Source organism: Carassius carassius, chromosome 34 (assembly GCF_963082965.1).
Source record: "Carassius carassius chromosome 34, fCarCar2.1, whole genome shotgun sequence".
Taxonomy (NCBI): domain Eukaryota; kingdom Metazoa; phylum Chordata; class Actinopteri; order Cypriniformes; family Cyprinidae; genus Carassius; species Carassius carassius.
In genome coordinates, this window is record NC_081788.1 from 23,720,634 (window position 1) to 23,741,781 (window position 21,148).

Below are 21,148 nucleotides of genomic sequence, written 5' to 3' on the forward strand. Positions count from 1 at the left end.
TTGAAGCTCTCCTCACATGTGTTTCTCTATGGTTTCTCCACTAGAGGGCGAATGTGGATCAAAAAAAGGCCGCTCAGAATGTTTTTTTTTTTTTTAACAAAATGCACAAGGGGTACAGTATCAAACACAAAAAATGAAAAAAATTAAATAAAAAATAATACAATACACTCATAGTAAAGCAAGGCAGTAGATAAGGGATAGTCTACTAAAAAAAAACAATTCACAAAAGATTCATAGACATTACAAATAAGTGAAGTGAAGTGAAGTGACATTCAGCCAAGTACGGTGACCCATACTCAGAATTTGTGCTCTGCATTTAACCCATCCGAAATGCACACACACAGAGCAGTGAACACACACACACACTGTGAGCACACACCCAGAGCAGTGGGCAGCCATTTATGCTGCGGCACCCGGGGAGCAGTTGGGGGTTCAATGCCTTGCTCAAGGGCACCTAAGTCGTGGTATTGAAGGTGGAGAGAGAACTGTACATGCACTCCCCCCACCCACAATTCCTGCCGGCCCGGGACTCGAACTCACAACCTTTCGATTGGGAGTCCGACTCTCTAACCATTAGGCCACGACTTCCCGTACTCCCAAATACAAAAGATGAATAAAAGTAAATAGAAATAAATAACATTGGGAATACACAAATAAATAATAAATCTTCAGAAATTAAGGAAGTAACTTATAATGAAACCATAATTTCTTTGAGCAACAAAGAAGTTTTAGCAGCTTTCTTATTAGCTAATAAACAAAGAGAGTCATAAAATAATTTTAAATCAACACAAAAAAGTTTAAAATTGGGCTTCGAAAAAGTTACTTTACACTTATGAAGATGAAACTCGCCACATAAAGTGAGCAATTTTAATCTGTCATCCATCTCCTTTGACCCGGTGTCCCAAATCAAAAACAGCACATTCACAACCTCAAATGTAAAGAGTTTGTAATAAGAAGAAAATATAAGCCAGGCTACTTTTTTCCAGAACTCATTTGCATAATCGCATTCAAAAAACAGATGTGGTATTGTTTCAAGATTAGAATTACAGAATGTGCAGTGAGAAGATATGTCGAACTTAAATTTAGAAAGGAGAGAGTTACAGGGATAGTAATTATGTAGAATTTTAAAGTGAAGCTCTTTCCACTTGTTAGGAAACAGAAACTTATTAATGCCAGTCCATATATTAATTGTAGAAAGAGAAGGATAATTCAATTTCCATTTGAAAAAAGCTTTGGGATGACAGCTAATCTTCCTAATAAGACATTTTCTAATCCAAAAGTTATTACATTTGACATTGGAAAGCTCCAAACCTCCAATAGACAATTGGGGCTTTTCACAAACGGATACTCTGTAGCTACAGAATGACCTCACCATATGCAAAAGTTTAGGTGAAATAGAATTAGTAACCCAGTTATAAACTTTAGGTGATGAATCTACTCCAAAAAGGTTGACAAATTCATTGTAGGAATAAAAGCTACCCTCCTTATTCAATAAATCCAAAATAAAAATAACACCTTTGTCAACCCAATCCTTAATAAAGATAGATTTTTTTCCACGCAGCACATTCTGATTGGTCCATATAATACTCCAATGAGGGGAAAAATTGTGGCAAAAGGCAAGCTTACAGGCCTCCAAGGCTTGCTTATGAAAATTAGGAAGTTTGTTGCATTTAAAATCGCAAGACAATAAAAAATTCAACCCTCCACATTTTTCAAAGATAAATTTAGGTATGTGAAACCATAACAAATTAGAATCAGCATTCAGACAACTTTAATCCAGCCGATCTTGAAAACCTGATTGAGAGTACTGAAGTCCAAAGCATTCACACCTCCCTCCAGAGTATATCTTATCAGAGTCTTTCTTTTAATATACTCTGTTTTATTTTTCCACAAGAATTTAAACAGTATAGAGTCAATAGATGAGCAAGTTTTTAGGTTGACGTATAAGGTCAAAGCTGGGTAAACAATCCTAGAAATGCCTTCAGCTTTAGCTATCAGGACACGACCATACAGTAGATAATTACATTTCTTTGTAGCCAGCAATTGAAGACATTCTTCAATTTTTTTGTCCGTTGTGAAAAATTATCTAAAATTCTATCTTCGGGTGATTTACTTATTAAAATGCCTAAATATCTAACAGAACTTTTGACCTCAATACCTTCTATATGATGTTTTTCAAGACTGTGAATAGGTATAATTTCACTTTTATTTCGATTAACTGTGAGACCAGAAGCATTAGAAAAGGGTTTTAAAGCTTCCAAAATCACAGGAACCTGTTTCTGATCTTTTAAAAACCGACAGGTGTCATCCGCCTGTTGACTAATTAGAAAAGTGTGTTCAGCTACAACAATACCCTGAACATCTACACAGCGAGTAATAAAAATATTAAGAAACTCTGTGACTAATAAAAACAAAAATGGTGAAAAAGGACACCCTTGTCTGATGCCCCTGCTAATTGTAAACCGGGGAGAAACACCATTCATCAATGATACATTGCTGTTAATATTTTTTTATAAAAAGTCTGAACTATTCTAATAAAAGGAAGAGCCAAAACCAAATTTGCGCAAAGATTCAAACATAAACTCATGCTCGACCGTGTCAAAGGCCTTATAAAAGTCTAAAAATAAAATTATTGCACCATCATTGATCAATTCATTATAATCTAACATATCTAAAACAAGCCAAATGTTATTTGCTATATGCCTACCTTTCATAAAGCCAGATTGGGAAACTGAGACAATTTCTTCTAAACATGGTTTCAGTCTATTTGCATAAAAGGAAGATAATAATTTATAATCAGAATTAAGTAAAGTAATTGGGTGCCAATTATCTAAATATGAGGAATCTTTGTTAGGCTTTGGGATTAAAGTGATCAAGCCCTGCTTCATGGACTCAGTCAATTCACCTTTCTTTACACAGTCTTTAAAAACTTCAAAAACAAGCTTATTTATGTCTTGCCAAAAGTCCTATAAAATTCAAAAGGCAGTCCATCTGGACCAGGGCTTTTATTGAGGGGGGCTTTCTGGATAATCATATCCAACTCTTCCATAGTCAAATCCATCTCACAAGACGACCGATTCCCATCACTTATAATAGGTGTGAATGCTTGAACTCTCTCAATAAAACTATCAGCAAATTGAGGATTAAATGAGGAAGAATAAAGCTTTGAATAAAAATTAAAAACAAAATGAGAAACTCTAGCTTCATCTGTGACCAAATTGCCCTCAATATTTAGAGAACATATTTTCTTAGATTCCCCTCTTTTCTTTTCTAAATTAAAAAATATGCAGAATTTTTTTCTCCGAATTCTAGCCACTTTACTCTGGATCGAATAAAGGCACCCTTAGCCTTTTCTACATAAAAGTTATTTAAATCTTCTTTTAGATTGTGCAGTTTTACTTTATCATCTTCACTAGTCTGTTGCTTGCCTAAAATTTGATTCATTTCACTTAATATGGAGGTATACTTTAAAGATTTTGCCTTGGCTAACTGTTTACTAAATCGAATAGAAAATTTTCTACACTCATATTTAAACATTTCCAAATTAGAAGATATTGAAACATCAGGTTTTGCTTTAAATTCTTCAAAGATGCTCTTAATACCCAAACAATAAGAGGGAATCTGTTGTAGAGAACAATTTAGTTTCCAATATCCAGGGTTTCTATGACAACCAGTACCAGAATCAGATAAAATAAGATCAATAAAAGCATGATCTGTGAGGGGAGCAGGAAAGATACTACTGGACTTAATAAAAGAAGATATAAAGTCTGATGTAAGCCAGTAATCTACACGCGATTTTCTCTAAAGATCTTTACTGAACCAAGTATATGAACAATCTTTATCATGCATAAACCTGTAAGCATCCAAAAGAGAAAGGTTACTACATCAATCATTAATAATAGAGTTACATCTGCATGACTCTCGTTTTGGGGGAAATCTATCCAGACATAGGTCAGGAGCTTCATTAAAATCTCCTCCAACTATTACTGCAGCAGATGAGATGGATATTTACCTTTTAAATCAAGAATTTTAAAAAGACAGATCCTGAAAAAATAAGTTATTTTGTGTATGATTATTAGAACCATAAACATTGACCAAGATAAAGAAAAAATCCCCTAGAAGAATGACAGCAATAATCCATTTACCCTCGGCAGAAGTAAAGGACTGCAGAATCGAGCCACTAAAATTACGGTCAAATAAAATCAAAACTCCAGCGGAGTGATTAGTACCATGACAAAATAAAACCTTACTTCCCCACTGATTGCGCCAAAATGTTTCATCTTCATAACAAGAATGTGTTTCTTGAAAAAAATAAACATCCCTTTTCTGTGACGTACAAAATAAAAATAAAGCCCTGCGTTTAGATAAATCACGAATCCCCCGTACATTAAGAGAAAAACAAGACAGTTTAACTGCCATATGAACAGTAACAAAACGAGAAAAATAAAATAAAAAGTACTATACAACTACAATCGTAACAAAGTTATGAAATGTAATACAGAATTAAAGTGCAAAACTTGAAACATATCCATACCCCTTAATAACGGTTTAGGCTATCCGTTATGTCCCCTCCTTTGCTTACCTTAACATATTAATGCTCATACATATTTGTCAGAATTTTGCTAATGTCAATAAATGTTTCGATTAACAAAAGTTCAGACAAAACGGCAAAAATCAGACATCGTCTGCAGAAATCCTCCTTCCATCCACGATAGCATTTGGCCCCCTGAAGCCAGCACGGCGACCCTCCTTTCTGGCTTTCTCTACCAAAGGCCACAGCTTGTTCCGTGCTTCCTTCATCCTCTGCGTCAGGTCCTCTGAGATCCTAATCTTTTTCTGTTTGAGCACTTCTGATCTTCTTGCATCAGCCCAGATACGATCGCGGTGAGATCGAGAGAGAAATTGTACAATTATCGTACGAGGGCACGCATTGCCCAGTTTGGGGCCAAGCCTGTGCGCAACATCAATCGAAGACTGCAGAATATCTGCTAAGCCTGGTGACACCTGAAGAAAAATGTCCATTATTACCATCTTGACATTCTCCCCAACTTCCTCCAGCACACCTGAAATCCTCAGATTCCAATGCCTCTTGTAGGCATCCAGCTCATCCACTTTATCCAATAAGTGTTTATTTTCTGCAGCCAGCGAAGATAGCTGGGAGTCCATTTTATCAAATTTAACAGCTGTAATCTCTGTTTTTTTATCAACGGCGTCAACCCGTGTTGTGAGATTGGAGATGAGGGTGGAATTGGATGCAACCGATTTCTCGACCTCTAGAAGTTTCTCCATAAAGTCATCCTGCTTCTTACCCAGTCTCTCTATTGCCTCCAGCAAAACGGCATTAGAAGGGTCTGAGGAAGGGCGTCACATTTTCGATAAGGGGCTTGCCGCTGGAGACTAGGGAAGACACACATCCAATGAATCCAGATCATGGGCAGTTTTGGAATAATTATGTATACGTTTTACACTTTCAAATTTCGGAGTATCGTCCACCTCCATCATGTCGCCACATAGGAGAGCTCAAATCCACGTGTTGTGCAACGACGTTAATGGACTTTGAGGGGAAAAAAATTAGGAATTCGCAAAGCACAGTATCTTTGAAGTATAGGGAGCATGAACAAAACTAAAATCAGCGTATTGATGACAAAAGAACCTTTAAAGGGGAATAATAATCAAGTTTTGCACAAAATTCAGGGAAGAGACAAAAAAAATGTGACCTACACCGACGCCATCTTGAAGACCGCGGCCGCTCAGAATGTTAGAGACACCCCTCGCTGCAGACTGTAGCGCGGTGACGTCACGTACGTACATCACGTATGTTTACCGCGCATGCGCTTGTAATTTGCATTGTGTGAAGACGGTATTTTTTTTTTGCGTCGTGCTACAATACAATATATTGTAGTACATTATAAAACAGTATGCAATAATTACTGAGTGTAAATTATAATTTTAATTCAAATTATTAAATGGATGCCACCATATTAGGACAATAAAGCCCTCCCCCTGCAAATGGCTATAGATTCTATTTATACTATGTTAAAATAGCAGGATTTTCTGCTATTTATATTACTTATTGCAAATAGTGGCAATTATTTGCACCTCAGTTCCCAAAGGGGTTACTGGTTAATTACTGTATGTTCGGTGGGTCTTCAGTAATTTTACGAATTCACATTATAATTTGTGACACCATCTTGGCTTGTGGCTTGGCACAGAAAGTGAGATAAAATCAGTTTATATACTATCCTTTTGTGATTGACATATATAAGTCTGTAAAAACTGATAATTTGGTTAAAACAACCTAACGTGAATGACAAAGTAAGTCATGGTCCATTAGTTGTTCATTCATGTTTTTTTTACAGGGTCTTTACATTGATTCTTCCAGGCTAAAATCCTTGAAATATTAACCACGATTTAAACCAAAATACCAACTTTCAATGCCATTTTGCCTAAAGCTATGCATCATTTCCATGCTCAGGCACACATTAGATACGGTCAAATTGCAGTTATATAGTCTACTGCTTTTGTGCCAGTGAACAACAGGATTTATCCGAACCCTAACAAAGATATCAATTGCCGATACAGACAGAGAGAGAGAGGGGGACAGCAAAAGTGTTGGTTTCATTGCATCGCTGTAATCTGCACCACAATTTTGGGGTCAGATCTCCCTATGAACACTAAAAATATACAGACAGTAATCACAGTTGTTAGAGGACTGAGAAGTATCTAGTAGTAGGCGGCTTTTTAATGAGTCAAGAAAAGCAAACTGTTCCCAAGTGCACAGCTAGGTAAGAGATAAACAGAACAGACTATCTATCTATCTATCTATCTATCTATCTATCTATCTATCTATCTATCTATCTATCTATCTATCTATCTATCTATCTATCTATCTATCTATCTATCTATCTATCTATCTATCTATCTATCTATCCGTCCGTCCGTCCGTCCGTCCGTCCGTCCGTCTGTCTGTCCGTCCGTCCGTCCGTCTGTCTGTCTATTTGTTATTCTAGCTACCTCTCTATTGTTCTGTCATTCTTTCATTCTGTTGATCTGTCATCTGTTGTTCTATATATCTTTTATTCTGTCATTCTATCTGTCTTGAGTCAGTCACGTTCTCTAAACAGTCTGGGCGGTAGATGTATCGTGTTCTCGACAGGCTTGGCTCCAGCCATGTGTGTGGACGGTTGGGGAATTCTGGGAAAAAGTAAACACTGATTCTCAAGTTGTCATGAAGAAAATGAACGCACTAGACTGTTTGCTGTCTGGGGTTAGCTTACTTCAGTTGTATATCAAACCATATTTTTGGAAATGTCTTCAAATACACTCTCATTCCAAAAGCGGACCACAGATGAAGAATGTTGCTAAAACGATTTCTGTGTTATTTGTTTGAGACATTTATATCTGGTCTAATCTGTTTTTTGGTCAGACTCTGAGCAGGTGTACGTGGTAAACCCAAAGGCAGGAAGCTGTGGGTGGCGTGTTTACCTGTTTTAAATGATTGTTTGTCTTCTTGAACATTCAGAGTTTTTATTTTTGAATAAAAGACAGGAAGCTCAGGGCATGTCTAAAGGGGAGTGTTACATCAAATTGCTTAATAATTTTCTGTTTGGAAGGCAAAAACAAAGAAAGGCTATAACAAACTGGAGTGAAGGAGATGCAAACAGAATTAAGTAGAACTAAATTACTTATTTGTCCCAGTCTGCTATAAACACATTTTATATAATCATAACAAGCTTACACTGGTGTACTAATGTAGTGCTAGCTGACCACATTTATTTGCACTGATTAAGGTCCATATTCTTAAAAGCCTGTATTCCAATAAAAAAAGGTTTACATGCTTCACAGTGATTGGAATATTCCTCTACACATGGTTATTGAAGCATAAGACCAGTGTTGGGGAAAGTTACTTTTGCGTTATTTTTTAAATATAAGCAGTGCTTGTTTGTTTTTAATATAAGAAGTTCTATTTATAGCAAAAACATAAAAGCCCAGTGACACCAAAAAGTGTAATGAATAAACCTCAGGCTGAAGGAAAAGTAAATTATTGTCTGTACAGTAAAACACAGGAGAAAAGGGTGTGAAAAGAACACACTTCAGCAATAATTAAAAAAATGTAGCACAATTGTTAGTTCATCTAACGTAATTTTGGCTTATTAGTATGGTTGAACTGGATCATCAAAGGTCAGCAGCAAAGTCATTAGTTAATAAAATGGGATTAGACACATCTGTGTTATTTAACATTATTGCAGGTTTGTGTTATATTCTGAGTTTGCGTTTTAATTCATTTTGATGAATACTAAATCTTTTTTTATTTTTTATTTATTTTTATTTTTATTTTTTTGCGATTGGGACAAATTAATGAGCATTCACATTTAGTCTAGAACTACATCATGTTCACACTGTGCACACAACACTTATTTACTTCCAATTTCTTCCAATATGGGGACGGGAAAGCTGTTGGTCAATAAATAAGAAAACAAAGTAACTGGTGTTACTTTTTTGAAAAAGTAACTCAGATATTTTCTTGTAAATTAAAAAGTAATGCGTTACTTTACTAGTTACTTAAAAAAAATAATCTGATTACTTGTAATGCGTTATCCCCAACACTGCATAAGGCATCTATTATGTTAGTTTGTGAAATGTTTGTAAAATAAATGTAGTTCTCAATCAAACGTATTTCTTGAAAATCAATGATTTAACACCTAAAATACAAATGAATATTTTGTTATGTTAAATGGATATTCAGAATAAGGTGTATACATGATAAAGAATAATATGTCATATTTATTGTTGTGATTGTTAGAAATATTTTGTAATATTTGCTAGGCTATTTCAATCTGTTTACCAGATTTATTTGACTTGTACATAAATTTTGATTAATATACACTACCATTAAAAAGTTTGAGGTTAATTTATTTATATTTTTATTATTTTATTATTCATTTTTAAATTTTATATATATATATATATATATATATATATATATATATATAATATTTTTATCCAGCAAGTATTTTATTTCAGATAAATGCTGTTCATTTTCTATTCATTAAAAAATATTAAGCAGCACAACTGTTCTCGACATTAATAATAATAAAAATTGTTGAGAACTAAATCAGCATATTAGAATGATTTCTGAAGAAAATCTGCAATAAATTACATTTTAAAATTCATTAAAAATAGAAAACAGATATTTCTAAATATTACCGTTTTTATGAACTTTTGAATGGCACTGTAGATTTATTTTATTGCATATGAACATGGTTATTTACTCTAGCAGTTAAGTATAGCCTACGTTTACATGTGTTATTATTTTTGTAAACAATTATACTTGTGATTTTTGCCTAGCTGGACAGACCCAAACCATAATGAGGGATCCAGAATATTAAGATCCGAGGGTTGACTCTTGTGACTCAAGTAAGCAATCACATAGTGACATCCTGGCAGCCCCACTGGCCTAGAATAATGGCAGAACATTGATTGTAAAAATGTACTCCATTAGGATAATTTCAGTTTCTTATTTATGTCAATAATTGAACTACTCAGAAAGAAAGTGGCATAATTCTCTGTAATGCTATTTAATGAAGTGGTTGTCATAGCAACAGTGCTCCTATGCAGTGAAATGGCCACACTGGAGAGAAAGGGGCTGCATGGTCAAGCAAGGTTGCAAAAGGCAAAGGAACCTGAAATATTTCTCAGGACTGAGGTGCCGTTGACCCTTGGACAAACAGAGCTACCTTTCATATCAACGGGCTCCCTACAGGCCAATGTTTTCTCTGCTCTTCCATCAAACTTGCACTAGCAGTGAAGCACAAACAATAATGAGCGTTTTTAAGAGAGCTATGTTTTATTCATCAACACATAAATCTGAAATCCCACACACCAGAAGTGCATCCGTTGACGTCAGAACATTAAATCGTGTCAAAGATAAGATTTTCTTTCCCATTGAGGATGCTCTAATAGTTTGTTTGGCTCTGGGGACTGTGGGGCGTTCGTTGAGAAGGAAAGGAGAGGCGGTTAGTCTTCAGGCCAAGTGAAAGAGGCGCTTTGTTGAAACTGTTTTGATTTTATTTTTTCCCTCTCACTCCCCTGCTTCCGTTCTTTTCCTTCCTCCTCACTCTCTGCTCTTACCTTTGCATTTCTTTTTCTTTTTTGTTTTCCTCCGAGGGACGGGTGATGGGTTGAACATGATTTCCAGAGGCAGAATATAACTGGCCTTTCAGAAGGTGCAGCCCTCAGAGTCGTTGAGACTGTTGAGCTGTTTCTAGCAGATCATACCTGAACTGACTCAGGCATACATTAACAATGTACAAGCTTTTAGCTTTGTGTCTGTGTCTGTGTTTAGCGCATTTAGCAGCTGAAGGAAAACAAGAAAAGAGAAGAAGAGAGAGACAGAGGGACTCCAGACGATTCTTATCTGCTGAAGATGCACCTGAGTATGATAGCCCATTCCTTCCAGGTGAGTAATGCTTATAGCATTTTATTTAATAAGATTAGACAAGAAGAGAAGATACAATATTCTAATATTGTGATTTTATATTTATATTGATTGTGCAATTGTCAAAAAAGTGGTAATTTAAGCAAAGAATGAACAGAAAAAGGACTTTTAAGAAATAGGTTTTATTAATTAAAAAAATAAGTGGTTACGCTGAATTATGATGAGAGAAAGGATGAAAGGTCTATCCAATATTTGGATAATAAAAACATCTGTCAAAAGTCATACTTAAAAATGTATGAATGTCAGTGCATTATAAACAAAACATTTATTTGAGAGAACACAAATACACATACAATACAAATACAAAGCACAACAATTTACAGAATTTGTTTTGTTGCTAGGACACCTTTGTTAACTTAAAGGAAACATTACATTAATAATAAATTATATATTTTTTATTTAGTATTATATTATATTATATTATATTATATTATATTATATTATATTATATTATATTATATTATATTATATTATATTATATTATATTATATTATATTATATTATATTATATTATATTATATTATATTATATTATATTATATTATATTATATTATATTATATTATATTATATTATATTATATATACGTTTTAAGTGTCCAATTACTTGTTGGAGCCACTGTGTGCAGAATTCTGAAATTTTGTGTGTTTTGGTGCATGCCAGACCATAGCAATCAGTGCTTGGTGAATGGGATTTCTCTGTTTGAGGGGGCTGTCTGGTCCCCAGAGCCTTGCAGTGTGTGCCACTGTAAAAATGGAGCAGTCAGCTGCCGAACCATCCCCTGCCCGGCCAGAGGTTTGGAAACCTTCATCTCTCTATCTCCCAGCAGGATTCTTTGATTAATAGAATATTGAAATACAAATATTTTGTATTAGAAAACTTTTGAACAGTACGTCTAGTTCTATTCTACCTTTTTTTGTTGAATTACATTCAAAAAGTAATTGGATTAGCCATTTGTAGTAATAGCTAAAGAGAACGGTGGTCATCCCAGTAGTGATACAGGCTGGAAATTATGTAAAACATTGGCTTTTAGTGTGGTGCAATCCAATGCTGGGAAAGGTGCCATAAGGGAGAGGGATGCTTGTTGGTGGGTAATGATTTTCTGTTTGCCACACCATGTATAGCTTCACCCACCCTGAAGTCTGTGGCCAGTAAGTCCAGTCCAACATCTGTGTGGAAAACAAGGTTGAAAAACAGACTGACAGGAAATAGAAAACCATCTGTGGGGACGGAGGTTCTGGAGGTGAAACCAAAGAAGAACAGGATGGTGGTCACCCCAGCAAAAGAAGTATGTAGATGTGCATGAGAAAATGTACTATGCTTCATATACTTCATACTTCCTCTCATTATTGTACTTATTTCCCTTTAGATATGTATTTGATGGTTTGAACAGGTTTAGGGTGGTCTGTCTGCTCTTTTAAGGCTATACTGGTGCTAAGCTGGTTTACCTGGTCGGCCTATTGGTCTTTCATTGTTGTGAGATGAAAAGTATCTAAAACCACTCTACACTCTTTCAAAAGAAGGGCTAACCTTATAACTAGATAACTTTTCAGTGCACAGTTCTGAAATGAACCTTTTTTTTTCTTAGTGTGAAGAACATCTTATAATTTAACCATTTGTGCAATGGAAAGATTCTATGCATGTTAACAATTCCTCATGGAACCATCAATGCCAATTAAGAACCTTTATTATAAAAGTGTTAAACCAGCAAACCAAACCAGCTAAGAATAGCAAACCACTTTAGGGTAGTTTCAAGCCAATTTTACCTCTTTTAATTGTTCTCAAACATTTATGTTGTCTATTCAGCCACCCTCAAATGTCCCTAAGAAGCAAGTGAAGAAAAACCAGGAGGTGATTGTGAGTCTGGATCCTGGTAAACCGCCGAAGACCACTGTAATATCCACAGGACCTCAGTATATGAGACCAGTCCATTTTGATAATGATGACCATGATGATGATGACTATCTTGAGGACGACAGTGACAGTGATGATGATGACGATGATAACCGCAGCATTCCGGTGTTCAGATCTGCTCTTCGCCCTGTAGCAATAGAAAGACGAGTAATGCCGCCCACACTCAAACCAGCCACAGCACAAGCAGAACCGGCTTTTGCTCTTCCTACAAGAAAATCTGTGAGACTGCCCACTGGAAGGCCACTGCCAGCCCCCAGTGGGCGACTGGTGGATAGAGGTATTGGCCGTCCGATCATCCACACCTCTGTTCATATGGAGTCTCTCCCAGCAGGCTGCCTGCTTTCAGAGTCTCTTATAGCTTGTGGAAACACTCGCCTTACCCATATGCCCATCATCAAAGATGCAGGGGTCAGGAGTCTCTTTCTTGCAGGTGAGGTGAGAGCAGTTCACCTTGCTCATGAAGACAGATAATTATCTATGTGTATTATAAGATAATACAATACATGTAGATGCATCTTTGTCTTAGAGAATATACCTTGAATTAAGTGTATTTTCTTACCTCATTGGCATATTTTTTTCTTAATGTAGGCTTAACCTAATTCCTTATATAATATATATACATTATTGTTCAGAAGTTGTGTTTGTGTGTGTTTTTTTAAAATAAATTAATTCTCATAAAATGCATGAAATTTATCAAAAGTGATCTTTTTTACATTATTACAAAAGATTATACTTCTTTTGAAGTCTCTCTTCATCAAAAAAGTGTTAACAAAATATGTATCACAATTTATAATATATTAAAATAGAAAATAGTTATTATATATTGTAAAAAAATTTAACAATATTTAGATTTTTTTACATAATTTTTGATCAAATAAATGCAGCCTTGGTCAGCATGATAGCCTTTTTTTTTTTTAAACTTTTAAAATCTTATCAAATCCAGGAGTTGCAAAATGTGGGTTAGGAAGATTTTTTAAGTTTTGAATATATATTTAAAGAAAATGATTAAATATTTGTGATATTGTGAGATTAGTTGTGCCATACGAAGATTTTATACATGTACAAATTGTGACATAAAAAGTCAAAATTATGAGATGGAAACTACTTTTTGTACAAACCTTTCAAATTTTTGTTAAATTAAGAGGGGGTTTAGAGTCTGGAAATTGGGGTCTGTGTTATTGGAGTTTGACCAATGTTCTTGCATGTTTTTACTGTGTTCTAACATAATCTGGCAGTGTCCCATTGTTTGTCCATCAGATGATTTTCTGTATGTGGCACTGCAAGAGCTGGCTCTGAGATGTGAGAAATGTAAACAGAGTATACCATTATCTAGAAAGAGGTGAAAAATAACTCTTGTCTTTCTGGTATTTTGCAGATAACAAAATCAGCAAGATCCCATCACATGCTCTAGCAGGTCTTCCCAACCTGGAGTGGCTCGATCTCAGCAGGAACAAGCTGGATGATTTCTCTTTGGGACCAAATGTTTTTTGGGTGAGATGCAGTCTGAGAAACATTATTATATTACCAAGTGTACTGACACATACTGTATCACATAACAATGGTCGTGATGTTTTTTTGGACTCTAATAATGATCAGATTAATGTAGATCTTTAAAAATGGGAACTGGTTTGTGATCTGTTATCTGTTACAATGGTGAGTTATCAGGCCTTATGGTGTGGCACAGTGCAAGCTTGAAATTTAGCAAGTGGCTGACGTGTTTTTGCAAGATGCCAGGTCTGACATCACCGAGACAATTCTCACCAGGATGCTGCAGTGAACGTAGGAATTTTCAGTCAATAGATATTACCCCCTATAAAGGAAACACAATAATTTTTTACTTCTTTCTCAACTGTGTGTCATATTTACTGGGCACCAAGCACAGGTTGTACAGGTGACATATATATGACAGACCAGAACAGTGTTTTTTTCCGCATATTCACTGTACTTCTGTATTTACCTGTGCTCGGTATCTTGATGGGTAAATGTCTGTTCCTCATGCCAGGTGAACTTTGAATATCTGTGCTGTGTAACTTCTGTGACTTGAAGAAAGCTTTGAAATATTTCCAGTCTGGCTTTGACAGTGTCATGAGTTTCTTTTCGACCTGTTGCAGAACTTGACGAAGCTCAGGAGGTTGAACCTGGATGGAAACATCTTCACTAAAATGCCGGCTCTCCCTCCCTCGCTGGTGGAGCTGAAGATCAACGATAATAAACTCAGTGGTCTTACCCCCCCCAGCTTTCAGGGTAAACACAAAACTACAGAGTCCACTAAAAAAATTAAATGTTGGGTTAATCTGGACATTTTAAAATTACTTTTGTCGACTTGCCAGTCAGTTCATGCTTAATCCAGTGATTTATGGTATGCTAGCTATAGAGAGCCCATAAGTATAGGGAGACAAATCACTTTATAATTACTATTACTATTGAAAACTTCTGAACTGATGCTATCTTACTCAGTCACTGACTGTAATGCATGACTGTAGCTTTCGGCCAGGAGAAGATGTCATCAGGTGGCGTCCAACTTTCACGGGGTGTTTCGACCCTGAACCACAACACCCTCCAGTTGGCGGGTCAGCAGTGGTGGCCAGACACTGCCCTCCTCCTCCTGGCCCCCAGCTCAACTCCTCCCTCCTACTCCAGAGCCAACAAGATGCTCTTTCTGCTGCCTCACCCAACTTACGGACAGTTGCCTTCCTCTCCCTTCCTGCTATACCCAAAACAGTGAGTGTTTCCACACAGACTGTGCCGGGAAACCCCTACACCCGACCTCAACCGGGAATAGCCAGGTCCACCACCCTTTGGCCCTGCACTGCTCAACGAGGTCCTGATTCTTTTCCGCTCATGGGCCTCCTCGCACCCGTCTTCCCACGGGACCGTCAGTTCAATCAAGATTATCTTCCTTGCCTCCTCAGACCATAAGACCATGTCCGGCCTCAGCAGTGTTTGCACAACCTGGGGGAAGACTAGTTTCTTTCCTAGGTCCACCCCCATCTCCCAGGATTGTGCTGCTTGCAAGAGGCTCTTTTTGATCTTCTTGGGGGCTGCTGGTTTCTCCCCTTCTCTGATGAACTGAATGCATGTCCTCAGCCTTGTACTGGTCTGGCGCTTTTTCTGCCTCTCCTGCTCCAAGATGTCAGCAAGTGCACAGAGAACCCTGTCATGGCTCCACCTGTATCTTCCTTGGCTAAGGGCTGTTTTGCATCCTGCCAGTATGTGCGCCATTGTTCCCCTACCTCCGCATAGCCTACAAGATGGGTCCTCCCTCATACCCCATCTCTTGAGGTTTGTTGGTGATGGAAGGGTGTAGTATACTGAACGTAGCAGGAAGGAGATACAAAAGGGCTCCAGTCTCCAGATCTCAGGCCACGTGATCTTCCACTTCGGCAGGTCCCACTTCGTCCAGGCACCTTGTACTCCAAGATCGATGGCCCTAGACCTGCGCCTTTTTTCCTCCAGGTGTCGGACCTCGGCTTGAATCATGTCCCTCCTCTGCCTTGGGTCTGCTTTTCCCCACTGCTGGAAGTGGGTGGTTCTGAATCCTTGCCTCCCTACACATGGGTTCACGATGATGTCGTTCAGCTTCAATGCACTTTTGGCTTGCACCACTGATGTGTCAGCCACCCACTTGCATCCTGATCTCGTAGTGACACCTGCTCTTCTGACTTTTTCATCAGTGGAGTCTTGCTACATCATCACAAGCCGGCACTTCTGCCATCTTGATCTCCTCAACCACTGATGATGGGGCAGCTATACCTGACCAGACCTGGTGTATAGCCCTACTGACGTGAAGCTTGTTGGGATTCCGAGCCACTTGCGAAGGTATTTGTTCACTCGACTCCTTCCACTGCTGTCATAGGTACTTCGTAGATTGTCAGTAGCCACATAAGCCGTGGTAGCAAGCCATGCTTTAAGAGCAAGGCCTTGAACTTTCCTGGCAATTCTGACCCCTCGATCTTACTCAGCCATGCATCTGCCTATTTCTCTGTCCTGGAAACATTGCATCTGTCGGTCAGGGATGCGTCATACCAGTTCCCTAGGCACTTAATTGGGTTTTCCTCAATTGATGGTATCGTCTCCCCCTGTACTCGCAGCTGGAACTTGCTGGTTACTTTCCCATTTCTAATCACCATACTTCTTGATTTCCTTGGTTTGAATTTCATCCGAGCCCATGTTGCTCCATCTTCAAGAGCCTTCAAGATCCATCTTGCTTGCACATGGGTTGAAGTTGTTATAGTAAGGTCATCCATAAAACCTCTTATTGGAGTTTGGCGAATGCCAGACTCCATTGATGGCCCTTTGGATTCCTTTTCTGCAGCTGTTATGAGCAGGTTCATTCCCATGACAAACAGGATGGGGGAGATGGTGCAGCCTGTCACGATTCCCTTTTCCAGGTCCTGCCACTGAGTTGTAAAGTGGGCAGTTTTGAACCGTAGTTTGAATCCTCTGAAGTAGCTAGTAATTATACTCCTGGTGTGGTAGGGGATATGGTAGTGTTCCATAGCTGTGTTAATGAGGCCATGTGGGATTGAACCGTATGCGTTAGCCAAGTTGAGCCAGACAACCGTTAGATTTCCTTTGCTCCCCTTGGTCTCCCTGATCAGCTGGTTGAGGATGCCCGTATGTTCCAAGCACCTGGAGAAACCTGGAATGCCACCCTTCTGGACTGATGTACCGTCATATTTATTCTTCACCATGTAGGTAGTCATCCTTTTTGCCAGGACAGAAAAGAATACCTTGCATTGGACACTTTGGAGAGAGATGGTTTGGAACTGACTGATGTCGGAAGAGTCCATTTCCTTGGGTACAAAACACCCCTCTGCTCTTTTCCAGGATGCTGGAATGATACCTTTTGTCCATATCCTTCGCAACAGTTTCCATAACCTGCGGAGGAGCAGCGGGCATCTCTTGTATACTTTATAAGGTATACCGCTTGGTCCTGGGGCAGATGCTGAAAAGGCTTTCTGCACAATGTCCTGGGCTTCTCTCCATGTTGGTTCACTGGTAACAAGCTCTTCCTCAGGAGTTTCAGCAGTTCTGCTGATCTTTGGTTGTGCACCACAGGCCTGGTTCCTGACGCTGTCACTGTGGCTCTCCTTCAAGAACTCCTCTACAACTTCCTTAGGGCTGGTCAATCTTCCAGATCTTGCTTCCCCCAGCAGGGTTTTGGTAAACCTGTATGGGTCCTTAATGAACTGAGCCCGCTTTACCTCCTTCTCTTTCCTCAGTTTCAGAGACCTTTCTGCCCTTCTCAGTCTGCAGAGTTGCCCTCGAAGTCCACTAGTTAGCTCTTGTATGCCCTTCCTTTCTTCAGCACTTACTATTCTGAACTGCTTATTGAGGGTCTTGATCTCCCTCCTCAATTGCCATTATAATGATTCTTCTAGACAGCAATGAGTTTAAATGGAGTGCAAATTCCTAAGAAAATGACCCCAGTATTTCTACACTTCTCTAACATGTCTCAAAATGTTAAAATCCGAAATCAATCTTCAGGGATATTTTTCATGAACGGTCTCGTTTATTTATTCAGAAGTTTTTTTGCATTAAATTGAACAAAAGAGAGAAAAGACATTTCTTTTTTCTTTTCATCAAATAATCCAGTTTCCCCGAGAAATATTTAGAAGAAGTGTTTCTTGAGCACCAAATAAGCATATAAGAATAATTTCTGAAGGATCATCTAATACTGAAGACTGGAGTAAGGAATTAAGGAATTACAGGAATTAATAAAAATTTTAAATATATTAAAATAGACAGTTATTTAGACAGTTATATACAAAATAAACAGTTATTTTTGATTAATATTTCACAATATTATTTTTTTACTGTATTTTTAAAATATTAAAAAATCTTACTGACCCCAAACTTCTAAAGTTTAAATTAAACATAATTGGGCTTCTAATAAAGGGATAGTTCACCCAAAAAATAAAATTCTGGCAGCATTGAATTCTTTTTTCTGTTGAACACAAAAGAAGATATTTTGAAGAATGTGGGTAACCAAAACAGTTGATGGTTCCCACTGACTTCCATACTATGGGAAAAAATGCCATGGAAGTCAATGGGGACCATTTTTTTTTTATATCTTCCTTTTTGTGTTCATCACAGGAAATAAACTTACACAAGGTTGAAACAACTTGAGGGTGAGTAAATGATGACAGGATTTTTATTTTTGGGTGAACTCTCCCTTTAAGTTTCCAAATACTGGCAAATTTGACAAACTAAGAGTAAATGCCATATTCTGGTAATCTAATGTTATGTTTGCCTCAGGTTTGTCCAAGCTGCTGACACTGGAGTTAGAGGATAATTATTTCCACGATGGAAATGTCTCTCCTTTGGCCTTCAAGCCTCTGAGAAGGCTGATTTACCTAAGACTGGATGACAACAAGTTCAGGGCTATACCCTCCGGTCTGCCTATTTCAGTAAAGGTCAGTTACATTTTATGTCTCAAAAGGCCAAAATTTTGTTATATAGTATATAATGGAGGTTGTTGATTTGTCATTACTTTAGGAGCTGCACCTTTCTGACAACAAGATAGAGGTGATCCATTCAGGGCTCCTCAACAAGACCACAAACCTGAGAGTCCTGAACCTCAGCCAAAACCGAATCCGAGAGGACCGCATTCATCCAAGGGCATGGATGCACTTGCTGTGAGTTCAGATCACAGTTCTCTGCCTCTGTCTATGCTGTTATGTGCCATCTTGTGGACAATTACTATAATTTACATGGTGAATAAAGAGTATAAAAACTAATAATTGAAAACTAAACATGTCAAGCCTAGCCTATGATGACATGTATATAGTACCAAATTAATGTGCATACAAACTGTGCATACATACTTTATGACTTTATTATTCAAATAATCATTGTTGATGTACAGAATCATGTAATTGTACATTATAATTTTATTTTATACAGTTTGGAAAATGTTTTTGAAAGGTGCCTCTTACGCTCACTGAGGCTGCATTGCATTGATTTGATCAAAAATACATTAACAATATTTTAATATTTAAAATAACAGTTTTATTTTTTTTAATATAATTTATTCATTTATTGAAAACTAAACAACTAAACTATTAGAGTCACTGTGAACAAAAAGTACATTAACTTTTGGAAATTTATATGTATATGTATATATAATATGTAGTTACATAGCATGAAATGCATTATTTAGTATATAATAAAGTATTTCTAAACTATCATTAATAATCTTCAATAATGCCTTTATCCACAGAAAACTGGAGTATTTGGACCTGTCCCACAATAAGCTGGTTCACGTTCCCTCTTTCCTGCCGGTTGGTCTGCGGCAGCTCATCTTGCATCACAACCAAATTGAGCACATCCCTGGCTATGTGTTCGGCCACCTGCGACCTGGTCTGGACTCCCTGCAGCTCTCGTACAACCGTCTGCGTGAAGACGGGATAAATGAAGTGTCATTTCAGGGCCTGTACAACTCACTGAGTGAACTGCTGTTGGACCATAACCAGCTCAGGTCAATCCCACGAGGCATTCTACAGTTAAAGAACCTGCAGCACCTGAGACTGAACCACAACTACATCAAGTAAGTGAATCTGTCTGTCTGTCTGTCTGTCTGTCTGTTGGTCTGTCTGTTTTAACCTGATCTTCTCTCAATAGCCACATCACTATGAACTCGTTGTGTGACACTACGGCCCGTGAGGACTCCCTGCTGATGTCTGTTCACCTGGAGTACAACCTGATCGACCGCCGCCTCATTCCACCAATAGCCTTCTCCTGCATCAAAACCTACCAGAGCATCCTTCTGCGGCCCCAGAGATACGAAGAGCACCAGGAATGAAAGCATTTTTGGGGGCTGTAGTTTACAGTGCATCTCAGTTCAAGGCATAATTCGGAGTTTTAAGTGAAATAAAGTTAAAGATGCAACTCCCTTTTCACACCAGAGGCCTTACATTTTGTTTAAGTTGTGTTCTGAATGTCTCTTCTCTGTGTCATTAGGGTCACACATAAACATGCTTTTTTTCTGCTGTACTACAACTAAAAACTACTGCAGACATTTGCTGTTTGACGTTAGCATCGGCTGTGTTCATGCCTTAATAGATTTGGGGGCCTGTTGCACAGATTTACATGATGCCAAATGTCCATCTTTTCTGTTGCAGTTGGCATCATATTTTTTTGTACGTCTGTTGTTGTTTGTTATCATATCTAATGTGTGTCTTGGTTTGTTTTATACCTCTATGTTCACAATTTACAATCTCATATAAAGCAAACGTGTGTATGTTCAAGGATTTCTTTCTTTTTTCAACGTATATGCAAAAGGTTTTTAGCATATATCAGCTTTATACTTAGGTCTATTTATTTCTTGATTAAACTGCAGTGCATCACATATTTTTATTTTAGTACCATTTTAACAATTTTTTAGTTGCAAAGGTTTGGACTTATGTTCAGTTTTGTGATGTTGTGTGTTTTCTGTGATTTTGTGTTATCTCTGTTACAAACTACAATAAATTTGGTAGGTGACAATTCATCTCGAGTCAGAAAGACTTATTTTTCTTCATTTTTTATCATTAATATTATAAGCACATGTCTGATGGAAATGATGCGCTGCTGTCCCGATGTATGTGTTCAAGGAGTTGATTTTGCAGCTTATGTTCTACGTTGTTCTATGTTCAGTTCTATGCTGGTTTACGATTCTTTCATTGATCCACTAGGTGGCAGCAGTAGACGTAAATCCTAAAATAATTAAAAATTAATTTGAAATGTTATATATA

At 37.5% G+C, this 21,148-nt stretch overlaps 1 protein-coding gene across 1 annotated transcript; it reads left to right on the top strand.

The window, feature by feature from the left end:
- The first annotated feature begins 9,813 nt into the window (after positions 1-9,813).
- LOC132114792 (extracellular matrix protein 2-like) lies at positions 9,814-21,085 on the top strand. Its single transcript, XM_059523118.1, has 10 exons — positions 9,814-10,459; positions 11,160-11,291; positions 11,621-11,784; positions 12,303-12,840; positions 13,786-13,901; positions 14,522-14,654; positions 18,672-18,829; positions 18,912-19,051; positions 19,636-19,962; positions 20,037-21,085. Exons 1-10 carry the CDS (start codon positions 10,306-10,308, stop codon positions 20,215-20,217), a joined length of 2,043 nt encoding a protein of 680 aa, XP_059379101.1. The 5' UTR covers positions 9,814-10,305; the 3' UTR covers positions 20,218-21,085.
- The last annotated feature ends 63 nt before the right edge of the window (positions 21,086-21,148 follow it).